This window comes from Odocoileus virginianus, chromosome 9, assembly GCF_023699985.2.
Source record: "Odocoileus virginianus isolate 20LAN1187 ecotype Illinois chromosome 9, Ovbor_1.2, whole genome shotgun sequence".
NCBI classification, from domain to species: domain Eukaryota; kingdom Metazoa; phylum Chordata; class Mammalia; order Artiodactyla; family Cervidae; genus Odocoileus; species Odocoileus virginianus.
In genome coordinates, this window is record NC_069682.1 from 9,789,753 (window position 1) to 9,809,069 (window position 19,317).

Below are 19,317 nucleotides of genomic sequence, written 5' to 3' on the forward strand. Positions count from 1 at the left end.
CTGCATATCTGAGGTTATTGATATTTCTCCCAGCAATCTTGATTCCAGCTTGTGCTTCTTCCAGCCCAGTGTTTCTCATGATATACTCTGCATATAAGTTAAATAAGCAGGGTGACAATATGCAGCCTTGACGTACTCCTTTTCCTATTTGGAACCAGTCTGTTGTTCCATGTCCAGTTTTAACTCTTGATTCCTGACCTGCATACAGGTTTCTCAACCTCCACCATAGTTTGGCCCCAGGTAAACAGCAGGGAGGGAACTCAGCTCCACCCATCAACAGAAAACTGGATTAAAGATTTACTGAGCATGGCCCCGCCCATCAGAACAAGATCCAGTTTCCCCCTCAGTCAGTCTCTCCCATCAGGAAGCTTCCATAAGTCTCTTATCCTTCTCCATCAGAGAGCAGACAGAATGAAAACCGCAATCACAGAAAACTAACCAATCTAATCACATAGACCACAGCCTTGTCTAACTCAATGAAACTATGAGTCATGCCATGTAGGGCCACCAAAAGACAGATGGGCCATGGTGGAGAGTTCTGACAAAATGTGGTCCGCTGGAGAAAGGAATGGCAAACCACTTGAGTATTCTTGCCTTGAGAACCCCATGAACCGTATGAAAAGGCAAAAAGATAGGACACTGCAAGAGGAACTCCCCAGATTGCTAGGTGCCCAATATGCTACTGGAGTAGAGTGGAAAAATAACTCCAGAAAGAATGAAGGGATGGAGCCAAAGTAAAAACAACACCCAGTTGTGGATGTGACTGATGATGGAAGCAAGGTCCAATACTGTAAAGAGCAACATTGCATAGGAACCTGGAATGTTAAGTCCATGAATCAAGGCAAATTGGAAGCAGGCAAACAGGAGATAGCAAGAGTGAACATCAACATTTTAGGAATCAGTGAACTAAAATGGACTGGAATGGTGAATTTAACTCAGACAACCATGTCTATTACTGTGGGCAAGAATCCCTTAGAAGAAATGGAGTAGCCATCATAGTCAACAAAAGAGTCTGAAATGCAGTACTTGGATGCAATCTCAAAAACAACAGAATGATCTCTGTTCGTTTCCAAGGTAAACCATTCAATATCATGGTAATCCAAGTCTATGCCCCAACCAGTAATGCTGGAGAAGCTGAAGTTGAACGGTTCTATGAAGACCTATAAGACCTTCTAGACCTAACACCCCAAAAGATGTCCTTTTCATTATAGAGGACTGGAATGCAAAAGTAGGAAGTCAAGAAACACCTGGAGTAATAACACGCAAATTGGCCTTGGAGTACAGAATGAAGCAGGGCAAAGGCTAATAGAGTTTTGCCAAGAGAATGCACTGGTCATAGCAAACACCCTCTTCAAACAACACAAGAGAAGACTCTACACATGGACATCACCAGATGGTCAACACCAAAGTCAGATTGATTATATTCTTTGCAGCCGAAGATGGAGAAGCTCTATACAGTCAGCAAAAACAAGACCAGGAGCTGAGTGTGGCTCAGATCATGATATTGCCAAATTCAGACTTAAATTGAAAGTAGGGGAAACCACTAGACCATTCAGGTATGACCTAAATCAAATCTCTCATGATAATACAGTGGAAGTGAAAATAGATTTAAGAGACTAGATCTGATAGAGTGCCTGATGAACTATGGACAGAGGTTCGTGACATTATACAGGAGACAGGGATCAAGACCATCCCCAAGAAAAAGAAATGCAAAAAAGCCAAATGACTGTCTGAGGAGGCCTTACAAATAGCTGTGAATAGAAGAGAAGCAAAAAGCAAAGGAGAAAGGGAAAGATACACATTTGAATGCAGAGTTCCAAAGAATAGCAAGGAGAGATAAGAAAGCCTTTCTCAGTGATCAATGCAAAGAAACAGAGAATAACAATAGAATGGGAAAGACTAGAGATCTCTTCAAGAACATTAGAGATACCAAGGGAACATTTCACGCAAATAGGAGCTTAATAAAGGACAGAAATGGTATGGACCTAACGGAAGCAGAATATTTTAAGAAGAGGTGACAAGGATACACAGGAGAACTATACAACAAAGATCTTCATGACCCAGATAACCATGATGGTGTGATCACTCGCCTAGAGCCAGACATCCTGGAATGTGAAGTCAAGCGGGCTTTAGGAAGCATCACTATGAACAAAGCTAGTGGAGGTGATGGAATTCCAATTGAGCTATTTCAAATCCTAAAAGATGATACTGTGAAAATGCTGCACTCAGTATGCCAGCAAATTTGGAAAACTCAGCAGTGGCCACAGGACTGGAAAAGGTCAGTTTTCATTCCAATCCCAAAGAAGGGCAATGCCAAAGAATGCTCAAACTACCACACAATTGCACTCATCTCTAATGCTAGTAAGGTAATGCTCAAAATTCTCCAAGTCAGGCTTCAACAGTATGTGAACTGTGAACTTCCAGATGTTCAAGCTGGTTTTAGAAAAGGCAGAGGAACCAGAGATCAAATTGCCAACATCCATTGGGGATCATTGAAAAAGCAAGAGAGTTCCAGAAAAACATCTATTTCTGCTTTTTTGACTATGCCTTTGAATGTGTGGATCATCACAAACTGAAAAATTCTGAAAGAGATGGGCATACCAGAGCACCTGACCTGCCTCTTGAGAAACCTATATGCAGGTCAGGAAGCAACAGCTAGAACTGGACACGTAACAACAGATTGGTTCCAAATAGGAAAAGGAGTACATCAAGGCTGTATATTGTCACCCTACTTATTTAACTTATATGCAGAGTACATCATGAGAAATGCTGGGCTGGATGAAGTACAAGCTGGAATCAAGATTGCCGGGAGAGATATCAATAACCTCAGATATACAGATGACACCACCCTTATGGCAGAAAGCAAAGAGGAACTAAAGAGCCTCTTGATGAAAGTGAAAGAGGAGAGTGAAAAAGTTGGCTTAAAGCTTAACATTCAGAAAACTAAGATCATGGCATCAGGTCTCATCACTTCATGGCAAATAGATGGGGAAACAGTGGAAACAGTGTCAGACTTTATTTTGGGGGGCTCCAAAATCACTGCAGATGGTGACTGCAGCAATGAAATTAAAAGACACTTACTCCTTGGAAGAAAAGTTATGACAAACCTAGATAGCGTATTAAAAAGCAGAGACATTACTTCGCCAACAAAGTTCCATCTAGTCAAGGCTATGGTTTTTCCAGTAGTCATGTATGGATGTAGACTATAAAGACAGCTGAGTGCCAAAGAATTGATGCTTTTGAACTGTGGTGTTGGAGAAGACTCTTGAGAGTCCCTTGGACCGCAAGCAGATCAAACCAGTCCATCCTAAAGGAAATCAGTCCTGAATATTCATTGGAATCACAATGAATGTTGATGTAGAAGTTCAAACTCCAATACTTTGGCCACCTGATGGGAAGAGCTGACTCATTTGAAAAGACCGTGATGCTGGGAAAGATTGAAGGCAGAAGGAGAAGGAGACAGCAGAGGATGGATGGTTGGATGGCATCACTGACTCATGTCAAATGACATGAGTTTGAGTAAGCTCTGGGAGTTGCCCCTCCCTGATGCGCAGGGAGGCCTGGCGTGCTGCAGTCCATGGGGTCGCAAAGAGTCGGACATGAGTGAGCAACTGAACTGAACTGAACTGAACTTAGGAGCTATCGTTTATTAAATTGAACTTTACTATGTTTACTGAGCATTTTCCACATGCCATACATTGTGCGAGACCAGTGATACAGATGACAAAATGTTATTTAGAGTCCAAGCCAGACAGAAGTAAGAATCTATATTCAGCAAGGGTAGCTTTGTGATCGGCTGACTCATTCCTTTAACAATGATTGTACACCTACAGTGAACCAGGCTTTTGGAGCTAAAGATACTGAGATGAATGTCATGCTATAAGCCTTTAGGAGCACAGTCTTCTAGATATTCATCCTTCATTCATCCAATAAATGTTCATTGGGCACTTAAATGGTACCAGGCAGGCTCAGACCTCAAGCTGAGGGGAAAGAGTAAACAGGATTACAGTCATTCTACTTTTGAATAGGACCACAGGTGTCGGAAGTTACATTCAGGAAGGAATGAAACAAGGGGTAGGGGACCCAGCTGGAGGCATAGCATGAGTGGTCGGCTGTCCTTGCAGGGTGGCGGGGGGCCTCCAGAGACACTTGGGCCACAAGTCCCCTCCCTCTCAAGAGTTTTGCGTCTGGCCGGGCCAGTTCCCTCGGCCCGCATCCTTGTCTTCAGAGCCCAACTTCCTCTAGGCTGTTTACTGTGTGACCGCTGCCTGCGCCTCCGCCAGCCTGCCCACTGCCCTTGCCTCTAGTTACCTTGTGGCCCGAGGGTCTTTATTAAGAGTGAAGTGTCCCCTAATAAGGAAAATGTACCCTTTTTCTCCAGAAGTGATTATGTGACTAATTGAAATCACAATGACTCCCATTTTCCCCTTCAGAGGCAGTGGTGTATTCTCAAACCGTAATGGGGTGGAAAGCCGCCACTTGGCCCAAGAGGTTTAGCCTGATTTCTGGGAAAGAGGCAGCCTGGCTACTCAGCCATAAATAGGTTATTAAGACAAAATACACCGAGACTGAATGGCCCCCGGTTCCCGGCTGAGCTAACCCCCAGAGGATCGTGACACCCCGCCAAGGACACTGACGGCAAGAGAGAGCCCAGCTCCCTGGAGGTTCGGGCCTCTGTTCTGTCTTGGTCTGGCCCAGGCACCAGGGCAAGCCATGTCCCCCATGGGGCCAGCTTTGTCATTCGCAAAACGGGGCGAATGCTGGCCTCTGCTTGAATCAGAAACTTATCAGTGCAGTGAAAAAAACACATGAAAGCCCTTTGTAACGTTAAATAAAAGCCTAGTTGTACTGACACAGGAGTGGCTTCCCAGCAGCAGACTGGTTACACTCTGAGTCCTTTAGGACTCTGATGTTTTCAGTGGCTCCTTCCTCAAGGTAAACCCATCCCCGGGCCCCGCGGGCTTCAAAGGCCCGAGTTCAACCCTGAGCAGCTCAAAAAGGCCGACCACTGACTCTGGAGCCTCACTTCAGCTAGTCTCTACTTCTGAAGAAAGGGGTGACCGTCCCCGATGGAGCTGGTTGGCCTCGAGGCGCATGTTCCCAGCAGGCACATTGGTAACTGCTCGCAAAGCTGCAGGCACAGTTGAGCAAGAGATACAAAGGTGCTCGCCTGCCTTGGGGATGTTAATCAAGGGTTTGAAAAGGCTCTGTTCCCTAGAGACTAAATTCTGACTTCTGAAACTCCAGCTGGAAGAAGAGAGGATAACGGATGACGTATCAACGTATCAACGTCATGGTCAAGCAGCAGAGGCAGGAGGAGTGCCCGGAGAGAAAAAGGAGGCCCCTCTGAGAATCAGCCATCCCGGACTGGGTCAGACTCGCTGGCGAGGCCCTGGGGCAGCCCTGCTGCGGGCAGTCCGCTCCCCCACCCACCTGCCGGTTCATACATATGTGTTCGGTTTAAGAGGTTACTCTCCGTGGTAGGCAGGATTCTCATCCTGCCCCCAAGACCCCTGGCGCTGCTGTACACACACTTCTGCAGTGATCCTGGCAAACATGAGTCCAGGTACTGCCGAGGAGGAGACTGCATATAGAATTAAGATCCTAAGCCAGCTGGCCTTAAGAGAGGGCGATTATCTGGGTGGAGAGTTTTCTCCAGCTGGTCCCAGATGTCAGAGCTCAAAGCATGAGGAGGATTCGTGGTCTTGAAGATGGAGGGGCCACGTGGCAGGAACGCAGGCAGCTTCTGGGAGCGGAGTGTGGCCCGCGGACAGCCAGTGGGAAACGGGGACCTTGTTCTTGTAGCCGTGGGAACTGAATTCTGCCTCCAAGCAAGGGCCCGGAAGCGTGTTTGTCTCCAGAGCCTCCTGGTGAGACCTGAGCACAGCTGACACCGCCGTTCAACCTCGGGAGACCCTGAGCAGAAAGCCCAGTCCCGCTGTGTGACCTCTGACCTACACAACTGTGGCCCAGTAGATGGGCAGTGATAAGGCACTGGGTTTGTCAGCACTTGGGCCACCCGGCCGTTGGACAGTTCCAGTCACCAGGGTAACCGGCGGGTGATCACACGGCCAAGTCAGTTTGGTAGTCTTCTCATTTAGCGAGCTCTCCAGTACCTATAATTAGGTTTTCACTTTTTAAGCCTTTTAATTTTTAATTAATTTCAGACTCACAAAAATTGGTACACAGTACACAGCATTCTCAAAAACCCTTCACTTCAACCCCCCAACTGTTGCATAAACACAGCACAGTTATTAAAGTCTGGAAGTGAACACATTCCCCCAGCTATCCTGCTGGCGTCCCCTTTGTGGTCCATTTGCGGTGCAGGAAACTGTTAGCCCTCTTTCATCTGGAACACCTCCTCAGTCTTCGTCTCCGTGATGTTGATGTATTTGAAGAAGTACCAACTAGTTATTTTGTAGAATGCCCCTTATTTTAGGTGCCCGTTGTTTCCTCGAGATTAAATTCAGAGTACGGATTTTTGGCAAGAGCATCGAAGATGTGACGCTGTGTCCTTCTCAGCGCACTGTGTCAAGAGGCCCAGTTTGGTCCCTCATGGAAGGCGTTCACGTTGGTCCCGTGGCCAAAGCTGCCTGGTTTCTCCATTGTAAAGCTGCCTTCTCCCCCATTGTCATGAATAACTACCTTGTGGGAAAGACTATGAGCCTGTCGGTATCCTGTTTCTCACCATATTTTTGCTCACTGATTTTAACAACCACCAATGATTCTTCTGCGAAACAATTACTGCCGTGGGATTTTCCAAAAAGTTCCTGGTTCTATAATTCCTTATACATTTATTAACTAGAATTCTCATAATTTCAATAAATCTAGAAATCGTTAATTTCTACAAATTCTAGAATTTGTGAGGAAGAGTGTTCCTTCCATTCCCACTTGTTTGTTTACTCACCTACCTATTTATTTACTTCAATGTGGATTCAGGGAATCTTTCTTTCTTCTGTTTTATCTTGTTGCCCAAACTGTCCCAGAGGAGCCCTTTCAGGATGGCCCCCGGGTCTTCTGGACATGCCCCTGTCACTTGTTCGTACCTCGGTATAATGGTTAATGATTTCCTGGCACCCTCATATTGCCTGCTCCAATTCTCCAAGGTCTCCTGGGTCCTTTAATCAGAGAATGGTATTTAGAAACCAAGATCTGTGAGTAGTAGACATGTCCACAGCACTGTTCTTCATTTTTAAAATTTTATTGAAGTATAGTTGATTTACAACATTGTGTTAATTTTCCCTGCATGGCAAACTGACTCAGTTATACACATATACTCTTTTTCCTATTCTTTTCCATTATGGTTCATCATAGGATATTGAATATAGTTCCCTGTGCTCTACCTTGTTGTTTATCCATCCTAGAAATAATAGTTTGCATCCACTGACCCCAGACTCCCAATCCATCCCTCCCCTAACCCCGTACCCCTTAGCAGACACAAGTCTGTTCTCAAGATCTGTGATTCTGTTTCTGTTTTGTAGATATGTATCACATTTTAGCTTCCACATATAATATCACATCACATGGTATTTGTCTTTTTTTCTGACTTACTTCACTTAGTGCGATAATCTCTAGGTTCATCAATGTAGCTGCAAATGGCATGATTTCATTCTTTTCATGGCTGAGTAATATTGTATATATGTACCACATCTTCTTTATCCGTTCATCTGTTGATGGACATTTCTGTTGTTTCCATGCATGTCTTGGCTATTTCCATAGAACTACACTTAATGGTCATGCTCTGATACTATGGATCATTGACCCTGTCATCATCACACACAGACACACACTTACCTTTTGGTAAAATGCAGTCAAGGGGAGCTCACCCGCCCGCAGCTGGATTCTTGCTACACTTGACCCCCCTGAACCTCAGCCCCCACGTTCCCTGGGCTAGCCACGTGCCCCCACCCCATGCCTCCCCAGGCGCTCCCATCACTCACCTCCTCTGCAGGGACCCTCCCCACTCAGCGACCCTGGAAGGAGCCTCTCTCCACTTTCAGATCTATTATTAATGTTACTAATAACTATTAACACCTCTCACTGGGCACTTGTGCTCTAGGCAAACATGAGTTCGAATCCTTACAGCAACCCACGAAGGAGGCAGCTTCCCCATTTATGGACCAAACGCGGAGGCTCCAAGGGGGCTGTCACCCAGCTTAGGAAGCACGAAGTGGGGATTCTCACTCTTCAGCTCTGCTCTTTTCATCCGCCCTCCCCTGTGGGGACTGTGGGTCTGCAGACACCCAGGAGCCTGGAAGAATGAGGGGGCAGCCAGGCTGTGGGAGCCAGCGCAGTGGGGACAGTTCCTGGACTCTCCTCCTGGGGAGTCTGGTGGACTGTGAGATCTCTTCCTATTTGAGTGTTCCTGTCCCTATGAGAGGACACGAAAGCCTTCTGCGTATGAATCGGAAAAGAAATCTGGGTGGGGACCCTTTTCTTCCTGCAGAGAGAAAACCAGAGGCTGTGCCCTGGGCATTTCCTGCCAAGAGCCTGGGCACAGGGCACCAAAGCCGGGAGAAGGCAGCTCACATCCTGGGGAAACAGAGCCCGAGATTCTGATCTGGCTCCTTAGTCCCCTGCCTTGCATCTAAGCTTCACTTTCCTCTTGGTTCTCTAAGTGCAGTCTGAACCAGGAGAACCGGCAGCATCCTTATAACCTGGGCTTCTTGCCAGATGGGTCAGTTACTGGGCCCCACCCCAGACTGAATCAGAAACAAGGGCTGAGGCCCAGCGATCCGTGTGAGCAGCCCTCCAGCCTCTTCTCCTCTCCTGCCTGCAAGTTGAGTGCCTCTGGCCTCAGGACCTCAGATGATTCCGCTGACGGTGACCATCCTAAACTGGTGATCAGCTAGGGCCTAGGGGAGGCCCTGAAGTTTCCTCACAGTTCTAGAAATTAGGGTAGGTTTTAAAAATGCCACTTCGATGCACCAAGAGCTCCTTAGCAGAGAAGAAGTGTTGAGTCAATACTCCATTAGACTGAAGACAAAAATGTCAGCTGACACAATTGAAATTTGCTGAACACTGATGACATGACTTAGTTTATGACTCATGTTACATTGGTGACAGGACCTGGGAACGTATTCTCAATTTCAAATTGCTCCCGACCTTTCCTCCACATCTGCAAACCAGAGGACCATGACCCACCACCCCAGCGCATTCCGCACCAGCACTGCCTGTGATAAAGTTAGTGCTTCAGCAAATCCCACTGTCCATGACACTCTTACCTCTTGTGGGAACTTGCCTGGGCTATTTCCTCCCTTCTGCAAGGGACAAGCAGAAGCACTCTGTTATTAGATGTTGACATCAATCCTTGTTGGCTGCTTCTGACTGGTGGTGAAAGAACAAATGTTCTCAGGGTTGTTAAACAGACACCACAAAAATCGGAGAGGGCTGCTCTCTGAACATGGGAGGGAAACCAGACTGTACGGAGTCCTGTTTCCTACGCTGCATTATACTCAAAGTAGACAGATCAGGCTGCATGAATCTGAACTGGTTTTACTCAGCCCTTCTGGTACGAAATGTGTGGGTTTTCCACACCAACAGCCAGTTGTCCCACTGGATGTGCTGAAGTTCAACTCAGCTCTGAAACTACCCGGGTTTAGCCCATATCCCAGAGGTTACAGGATTAGTCCCTCAAGACTGCCCCATTTCAGATGCCCGTCACAAGTACTGCCCAGGGTACCATTTTCTGTCAAGTTTGGCTGCAAAGTGGGGTTCCTCCAACCCCATCCTTTCAGGTTTGATAACTGGCTAGACAGGCTCACAGGAGCCAGAAAAGTATTTACTTCACTGGCTACTATGGAGGCTCAGATACTAAAGAAACTTGCCTGCAATGCAGGAGATGCAGGTTCAATCCAAGGGTCAGGAAGAGGCCCTGGAGAAGGGAATGGCTACATACCCCAGTATTCTTGCTTGGAGAATTCCATGAACAGAGGAGCCTGGTGGGCTATAATCCACGGGGTTACAGACTCGAACATGACTGAGCAACTAACTATAACATAGAGGATGTAAGTCAGGAGCGGCCACACAGAGGAGATGCAGGGGGCAGGTGAGAGGGAAGGGGGGCAGAGAACCTTCAGGTCTCCTTGGCTGCCTCACCCTCCCAGCGCCTCCACATGCCCACCATTCAGAAGCTCTCCCAGCCCTGCCATGGTGGGGTTTTGACTAAGGTTTCATTTTGGAGGTATGATTAATTAAATCATTGCCCATTGGTGATTGAGCTCCATGTCCAGTCCTCTAATCATGCTGGGTCTTTCTGACCACCCACTCCTATCCTGAAACTATCGAGGGGCTCCTGGCCACTGCTCTTCTCACTACCATACAGAAGATCTCTCCAGAGGTTTCAAAGGTTTTAGGAGCTGTGTGCTGAGAACCGGTACAAAAGACCAAAGATTTCTTACTGTATTTCACAATCAGTCACTCAAGTCCATAGAGCAGTAAAGGTGCCAACCAGAAGGACAAAAGGGCCGTCATCGCAAAGTGCACGTCCTCTGGCTTCGGTGACTCAGAGCAGTCTGCATCTGTGATGTGTGGTCCTGTGTGCTTTATCTGGCCTTAGATAAAATGTGCCTTCCGTGGCAGCTCAGACCATGGAGTAAAGTGCACGGCCACCAGGCATCATGCTCACGGCGGGAAAAGGGCAGAGGGAGCTGAGCATGGAATTGAATCTGGGGCTCCCCCAGCTGTCATTCACTTCCTGCTCCCGTGGGCAGACTGATGCCCACACTCACCAGGGCTCACTAGCCAGCTCTCCAGCTGGGTCCATGTAACAGAGTCTTTCCAGAAGGCTCCACCAGGGCCCTTGACAGTCTGACCCAATGGCCACTTCCTTCTTTCAAAACAGGGTGCGGTGGGGCTGGGGCGGGGGGCGGGGGTGAGGAGGTAGTTAGGACTATTAACCAGTAATGGTTCTGATTCTGATTAAGAAAAAAATTTTAGAAACCAAACTACGGGCTTTGATTTTTCCAGCTCACCTGGTTGGTAGTTTTCACTACATAGAAATGCCAACTACTATTTGCATGGATGCTTTAAATATTAGATCAGGAGATTGTGCTAACATCTTCAAACTGTAACGTGAAATAGCACTTGTCACAGGAATTAACTCCTACTTGACTGGAAGGATGACCTGCCTTTGAGGCTTTTTGAGTCCATCATATTATAAAGCATTTTCTCAGGTGCTGGTCTCACAAGCAAACCAGTAACTTGAGGGGCAACGTCCCTCCCCCATTTCTCTGGGTTACAGTTCCCTAAGTCCCACTACCATCATTATTTTTTTTTTTTAACATACTTATTGAGCTGTGCGTGTGGCTGCTTCCTCCAGCCCTCATTTAATTTCAAATCAGTTCAGCCAGCGTTGGAGCCATCTCCTGGACCTGAGGACAAAAAGATTAAAATGGAATAAAGTTCTCCCAACACTTCCATGGATGAAGTCCCCCCAGCAGCCCGAAGGCTTTGATAAGGGAGTAGATTTTTGTTCCCAATCAGGAGTTTCCGCTCAGATGCGTCAGGAGACGCAGGCCAGGCTTCGGGGAGCTCTGGACCCAGACCCCAGCAGTGGCGGGGAGACCGCCGGCGCTGGCCGGCCGGCCGGGGGAGCAAGGGTTAAACGGTTTCCATGAGGCCCGCCCCGGGGCCGCGCTTCCCGCTCCGCCGCGGTTCCACCCTCCGCCGGTGACGCGCCGGCCTTTGCCCAAATATGTCCCTTTCCCCTCCCTCGCCCGACACCCGGCGCCCGCAGGCGCCCCCGAGCCACGGGGTTGGCACTCGGACGTCGCTCGGCCTCAGTGTCCCGGGAGCACTTCTCCGCGATGCCCTTCCGAAAAGGTAGGCGGGGTCCCCGTGGAGCGCGCCGCGGCCGGGGCGGGAGACCTGAGCGGCCAGGTGCCCGGGGAGGCCGGTAGGGCGCGGGGAGCCGGGCGCCGCGGTGTGCCCGCCGGCCCCGCACTGCCCCTCTCCTTCCTTGCGGCCCCTCCGACCCCGCGTCGCCGCCTCCGGCCACCCGGTGGGCTGATCCCCACGTGCCCGAGCCGGTGTGCAGCGCGCACGGCAAAGGCCGCTCGCAGAGCGTGGGTCGCGGTACTTGGACAAACCCGGATCGCGCCGCGGCAAGTTCTGAGATGCAGGTGGAATCGGGCTCTCCCCGCGGGCTGAAGATTTGGGAGGGGAGTGTTCTATGGCGGCCAGAGGTGGCGAGAGGTTGGCAGCGTGGGGTCCCGGCGCGCTCGGGTTGCAGTCCGAGCCTCCCGGAGAGACGGGCGGGGGAGCACGCAGGTGTGGAAGCAGATCCGAGTGGGAGTCCTGCCTCCGGCCTTTTCTACCTCCCCTCTGACTCTCGGGAAGTCGTTTAGCCGACCGGAGTCTCGGTTTCTTCATCCGCAATACGAGCGCGTCAGCTGGGACGTGTGGGACGGGTGAGAGGCGCGCGGGGCAGCCGGCAGAGGAGCGGCCCGCCTACGAGGCAAGACCTGCCTCCCTGTGCCCGGCAGCCTGCACCGAGCTTCCCACCCGGCCCACCTGCAGGCCCTGCTCCCCCGCAGAAAAGCCCCAGCTACTCCCGTGGCCCATTTTCCTGGCAGGGCGATGGAGGCCTTGCTGTGCCCCGGGCACTGCAGAGCTGGGCCAGGACGCTCCATCCTCAGGTCGGAGCTCAGGATGGATGGAGGAGGCTCGGTTTACTTTCCAAACAGAGCCGTCTGATTGACTCCTGCTTTTTCTATTTCTGTTGGCAAGGGCTCTGGGACCCACTGTCACTTGGACCCAAGGCTTCCCCACCCCTACCTGGGTACCAGTGACCCATGCCAGCGACGCCCTCTCGAACACCTGGGGACTGGGGACGGCTGCGTGGCTTCCTCCCTCTGCCTCCACCCACCTTTCTGGCCGTCTCTACACTTCTCTCATCATCCTAGTTCATCATCAGATTAATGCTAGGGTTGCCCCGATTACCCTACTGGCCTTTGTCCCTTAAACGGAGGTTGCTACGGTGCCACTGTGAGGTCCTGGTTGTGAAGGGACATTGTCTGCACTCCCGGCCTGTAGGGATGTTGAGAAGGCAGGTGACAGCTCAGTGCAAGGACTGAGGGTTCTGTCAGGTCCTCAACTGATGACGTGTGGTCCCAAAGTGGCCGGCTTCAATGGCTCCATTATTCCGTATATAACGGGGCTGCCGTGTCTCTGGACACTCCCCGGAGTCCCCACCTGACCTCATGTAGCTGCAGCGTGAATGGTCATTTATCTACTGCGTCCGTGTGGTCTCTGGAGGCAGACTCCTGGGAGGAGTAGGCTCACTCGAAGGGAGCCCGTCTTGCGCAGGAGGAGTAGGTCCCTGGGCGTCTGAGCCCATGTTCACCTGTGGAGGTTTCCCTCTGTGACGGCCTCATTAAGTCACACACAGCAGACTTTGGTCCTCACGCTGCCCACCATGTTTTGACTTTTCTCCCTAGTCTGAAGAGAAGAACATTGCTGCCTGGACAGGCAAACCCTGCCCCTCTGTTCCATGAACACTGATTCCTGAAGGGTCCAGAGTGTGAGAAACGGGTCTTGTGGCTTTTTCAGAAGCTTTGCTGTGAGCCAGGGCGGGGCTTGGGCGGGCTTGCGGTCCAAGCAGAACTTCCCCACTTGACTGGGTTGGGACCTCCTGTTGAGAAATAAACGCAGTGAGAGGAAATTAGGGCGAGACCAGGTACGGTGATGAGACAGCATCTGGACCTGCCAGGAGGTGGAGAGGTCAGCCTGTGAGAGGGGCTGCGGCACTCCATCCCTGGAACGATCCCACTGCTAGAGACTTCTATATATATACGTATACACAGAATATATGCACAGTATATATACTGATACTTCAGTGTACATATATATACTCTTTTATTCTTTAAAGGGGGGAGCCCTTTAAAAAGCCCTTTGAAGTATAAAGTATAAAGTTTAAAGGGGAGCCACCAGCTCCCTGGTGGCTCAGCTGGTAAAGAGTCTGCCCGCAGTGCCGGAGATCTGAGTTCAATCCCTGGGTCTGGAAGATCCTCTGGAGAAGGAAATGGCAACCCCCTCCAGTATTCTGGCCTGGAAAATTCCATGGATGGAGGAGCCTGGCAGGCTATAGCCCATAGGGTCACAAAGAGTCGGACACGACTGAGCATCTTCACTCACTCATACTTTAAAGAATTTGAATCTGAATCTATTAAGTATTTTTTAAAAATAACTAGAAAAATGGGAAATGAAAAGACTTTGCTTCTCTCCCTGCAAAAGGACGAGAAGCCAGATGGAGGACTCCTTTGTGGCTCACACCCAGAAGGCTAACTGACCGCTGTGTCTCCTAGGCTGTGTTTCTGTGTCTTGCAAGACAGATTCGGGGACCAGCTGGGTCAGGGCCTGGCAGGAAGCACTCAGCCCGCTCACTCCAGGCAAGCTGAGAACAGCGTAGTGAAGGGCCTATTACTAAGGTCCAGGGTAGGGGAGGGGAAAACCACAGTGGGTATTACAGAAGCCCTGGCAGTCCCACCCCAGGCCGGGGGTAGCTGAGGGTCCAGCAGTCACTGGAGCCGGTGGCTGGATGGGGCCTGCCCCTCTCTGGAGGATGCTGGTGGCTCGTGACCTCACAGAGACCGCTTGCCGCTCCCTTCCTCTGACCCTAGGGTGTTGGCAGCGGAGGGCCAGGAAGCTCGTGGTGTGCAAGTGGGTCAGCTTGTGGGGACCCGAACCTGCTGGGACCTGGCCTTGCCCTTCAAGGCAGTGGGCCTGGGGCGACAAACAGATCACCACTCAGGCTTTGGTTCTCCACCTGTGCCTTGCCTCTGGAGGGGCTCAATCGATGGCACTGAATGTAATGAGGACAGAGTTCCGTGACTGCACACCACTTGCTTGCTTGCTCATTCATTTGCTCCTTCAGTCATTCATTCTTTAGATCGAGCGTCTGCTGTGCACCAGGCATGCTGGAGGTTCTCTACCTGCAGTTACACCCCCCGGGCGTGATCCACCTGCTGTGATGACAGCAGCAGGAACCATGTAGCCTACAAGGGGTGAACGGTGGGGCTGGGGTGGTGGGCAGAAACCTTCGACTACCTTCCCCGCCGGCCAAGGGGATGACATGCCAGCACCATGTTCATGCTATTCACATGTTCACCATGCTCACACCCTCTCTCTCTCCTTGGTGGTTCCAGGGTGCTGGTGGCTGTGTGTGGGGGGGGAACAGAGTGGGACCCTTGGTTGAACTGCTGGAATCTTGAGATGGGCTAGAGTGAGAATGAAACATCCTGATGTGGACCATGAGGGAAAATCGTGAGAACAAAGGGGGCGGCAAAAACTTAGGTGGGAACCCAGGAGGAGGGCGGCAAATCGGGCGATTAAATCTGTGAACCTGGCACGTCCCCCTCTGGAGGACTTTGAAACCAGGCTGGATGGTGATTTTCAAGGGGGTGGAGGGGTGCTCTGTTCCGAGTCTGGGGCTTGGACCAAATTCTTGGGACTCTTCCAGGTGGAGAAGCTGAAAAAAATATCTTTACATGGTGGAGTCCTAGGTGTTCCTGCATGTCCCACCTTCAGAAGGGATGGGGAGAGGGATGAGGTTCTCATAATAAATAACAGTGAGAAACCAAACTCACCCTTAGGGAGCACCTTCCAGTCCGGGGGTGAGAGCTCTGCACGTGTGCACTTACCCTCTCAACCACCCCGGGACTGTTACGTCCACTGCGAGGGTGAAGGAGTGAGGCTCTGTACGCAGCAGTCAGCTCGGGGCAGAGCAGAGCTGGATGGATGCTTTGCCTTTCCAGCTGGGCCCGCGATGATAGGCTGGGGAGGGGGGGGACTGTGGCACTTTGTGCGTCAGGCTGAGACTGAGCAGCGTGAAAAGTCTGCAGTTATGGACCAGCAGCGTTTTCCACGTTAGACAAGAGCAGAGAGAAACTCAGATGCCTGAATCTTCTGAGTCCTTGAGGGAGGCCCGAGGAGGGCATGGGGCTGCACGTGGAGACAAGTCATGTCCCCTTCTCTCCTGTGGCCCTGAGGTCACACCCGGCAGGGGCAGGACTCAGTGCCCTGGTCCGGCCAGATTGGCTGCAGCTGCCCAGGGACCCGCCCTGTCCCCTGCCGGGAGCGGAGGCACAGAGCAGTGCCTCCATCACAGGAGAGGAGGCACCTGAGGGGTTCCCGCCAGTGAGCTGCTGGCAGTGGGTTTTTGGACCCCAACTCGGGCTCTCTCCTTCCTTCCTCTCCCAGTAGGATTGCAAAGAGCAGACCCCGACTCTGCCCTCCAGAAGGCTGGGCTGGTCCCCCATCCCTCCATCAGCCCCTGCGCTCCGGTGCTGGACCAGCACCACCCTCTGCCCTGGTGCAGGCAGGCTGTGTCGTGAGGCGCTCTCCTCTGTGTCCAGGGCAGCTTGCTGAGCAGGAGGCTCCATCTCAGAGACTCTGCCCCAGGGAAGGACCTGCCAGCCAGGCCAGGCCATCTCATTTCCTTGAGGGCCTCTGTTCCCCACAGGATCTTCTGCTTTGTCCCTCAGGCCTTCGATCCCTGAGCTGTGCCCCTCTAATGCTTTCCTGTTCCCTTAAAGCGTGTCCTCTGCTGTGGTCCGTGTCCTCAGCATCCAGTGGTGGCCCCCAGGACCCCCGTGCTCCCACATCTGGGCTCCCTGCCCGCATCCTCTCCCCTGGGGGAGCCAACTGCCCCCTCCCGGGTTGGGGAGGGGGAGATGTACCATCCTTCATGGTACATCTGCACACACGTGGATACACACACCAGCTTCTGGTCCTGCCTTAAGGCCCTGCTCAAGTTCAAGTCTTCTCTGCCCTGTTTCCCATCTATTCTGTGCAGACGGGGCTCTTGCAGACACTTACTTGGGCTCAGTTTGCTTGCGTTTGATTTGGGGAGGGTCTGGATCTCATACTTCTGTCCAGCCAGGCGGTTGCAAGAGCTTCATAAATCTTTGTGCCTGGTTAGTTTGTCCAAAACTCCAGTCTTCTCTGCAGTAAGCAGTTGCAGAGCCAAAGTAAGACTGTCAGATTCCCTGACCACTGCAAGATTTATGGCCATGCTCCCACGTGTAATCTAAAATAAAGACATAAATGTAAGCAAGGCAGACACACTTGTGATTCTGACGATGGTCACTATTTTTCGGTGCTTCTGGGTGGAACAGTTAGGTCCTTAACAACAGCACCTGATGCTGTGCGCCTGAGTGTGGTCTGTACCTTCGTGGGTTCAGACCTGGGGGCCTCGTGCAGGTGGATGCTCTTCTTCCTCCTTGTGGAGCTAAAAATGCCCACTGCTCATATGTGCTCAGGATTTGTGGATCTGTGAACTGTCCGAGCCTCCAGCACGCCCCCCGCCCCCCACCTTCCCTGTAGGGGACATGAGTCTCTCCTTCAACTTCACCGGGTTTTCCCAGAGCAGGCCTGCCCGAGCCATCACCTGTCTCCCAGCACCCAGCTCCTTTGTGGGTGGCCTTCCTGTTCCTCCTGATCTCCAGTGGGTGCCGGGAGGTGCGGACAGCCCTTGGCTGACCATTTGGAAACAGAGGGGGTGATGCCCTGAGATTGCTCCAGCTCCGGCCCAGAGACCGATGCTTCCCCCCAGCTTGGACGCTTGTCACACATGCTTCCTGCTCTGTCTGCCCCTCCAAGCTCCTTAGCTAAGCTGGGCTGTGGGAGGCGGGGGGGGGGGGGGGGGGGGTGTCCCCCCACTGAACTGTGTCCTCCAGGGACTCTGTCCTGGGCACCCTGGACAGCCTCTCCCAGCAGCTCCAGGGTCCGGGCTGACGTCTCAGGAGAGTGGCAACTGAAGGTGTCCTGCGTGCCAGGGAGAAGCGGACTCTCATCCCACTGGCCTGAGATGGCCCGTCTGGATACTGGCTGCTTCTGTGTCCAGGGACTAAGCCGGGGGGCGCAGCCGGGGTGGGGGGCATGTCGAAGCCCTGGGCAGGGGCTAGGCAGGCAGTGTGTGAGCAACGGGAGGGTGTGGGGCTGAGTGGGGTTCAGGGAGGCCTCCCCCTGAGGCTGCTTGGGCTCATCTGGAGGCCTGGGGACCTGGGCCAGTCCAGTCAGAGAGAGAGCAGGGTTCCATCAGCCCGTGGGGGTGGACAGGAGCTTAGCGAGGTGCAGGAAGAGAGAGGGAGAAAGACCTGAGCAGACCCTGGGGAAGGCCTGGCCCCTGGCACCGCAGCCCCAGGGCGGCAGGGGCCGCAGGTGCCGGCCAGGGACGGGGCTCCAGGGCACCGTCTGTCTTATTTCTGGCCGCACACTTCGGCTGTGCTTAGTCGCTCAGTCACATCTGACTTTTTGCAACCCCACGGACTGTAGCCAGCCAGGTTCCTCTGTCCGTGGGGATTCTCCAGGCAAGAACGCTGGAGTGGGTTGCCTTGCCCTCCTCCAGGAGATCGTCCCAACCCAGGGATCAAACCCAGGTCTTCCGCATTGCAGGAGGATTGTTTACTGTCTGAGCCACCGCGGAAGCCCACACTCTGGTTAACTGGGGCTTTTTTAAAAAGTCTGATGTGCCAGAAATTTTGATTTAATGGTACTGGGTTGATGCCTGGACAGAAAGATGCATTAAACAGTCTCACCCTTAGCATACAGGTACATGGTGACATTTCCAGTCAGTTGCATTTCACTAACACGGAGGCTGGTCAGGCTTCAGCAAACCCACATCAAGGCCACGAACAGGGAGAGCCCAGCACTCCTGAGAACGCTCTCGTTGCACCTCAGAGACCAGGAAGCCCTTAGGGCACCTCCAGACTTCTTGCCGCTTGGGCTCTGGGTGTGACTGAGGGTCTCCGGCAGGTCTGGGGGTGCAAGGGACCTTCCCAAACTCAGTGGGGTAGGGGGCTCTGTGAATCTGCGTCAAAGGAGGGAGGCCCCCACCATGCAGCCATCCATCTGGAAGGGCCACCTTTTTCTGGGGAAACATCAGAAAACGGATGTTTGGGGAACACAAGGAAAGAGTTTTAGCTGAGGAGCTTGGGAGAAAAGGCAGGAGACGCACTGGGAGGCCGGATGGGCTGCCTCGGACGACCCCGACCCTGTGATGTTACTTCAGTCGCCTCCAGAAGCCCTTCGATTGCGCGGCACATGTCTGTCCTTCGCCTCGTGGAGCAGGATCGGGTGAAGCGCCAAGGGTGCAGCAGGGACCTGGCCAGATGCCTGCCCTCTTGGGCTTCCATTCTGACGGGGAGATAGACGGTTAACAGGCGAGTCAGCAAGCACCGCGTCTGTCCACGGGGTTTCCGCGCTGGGTAGAAAAATAATGCAGGAGAGACCAGGGAAGGCGGGGGGGGCTGCTGTTTGCAATAGGATGGTCTCTGAGGGGACATTTGAGCAGGGACCGAAGGGAGTGGGGAGTGA

At 52.0% G+C, this 19,317-nt stretch overlaps 1 protein-coding gene across 1 annotated transcript in view; it reads left to right on the forward strand.

Moving 5' to 3' along the window:
• The first annotated feature begins 11,675 nt into the window (after positions 1-11,675).
• Positions 11,676-19,317, forward strand: part of PFKFB3 (6-phosphofructo-2-kinase/fructose-2,6-biphosphatase 3) — a 79,100-nt gene continuing 71,458 nt past the window's right edge. Inside the window, exon 1 of the mRNA XM_070471937.1 lies at positions 11,676-11,823. Within this exon, the coding sequence (XP_070328038.1) occupies positions 11,808-11,823 (16 nt within the window). The 5' untranslated portion in view covers positions 11,676-11,807. The remainder of the gene's footprint in view (positions 11,824-19,317) is intronic.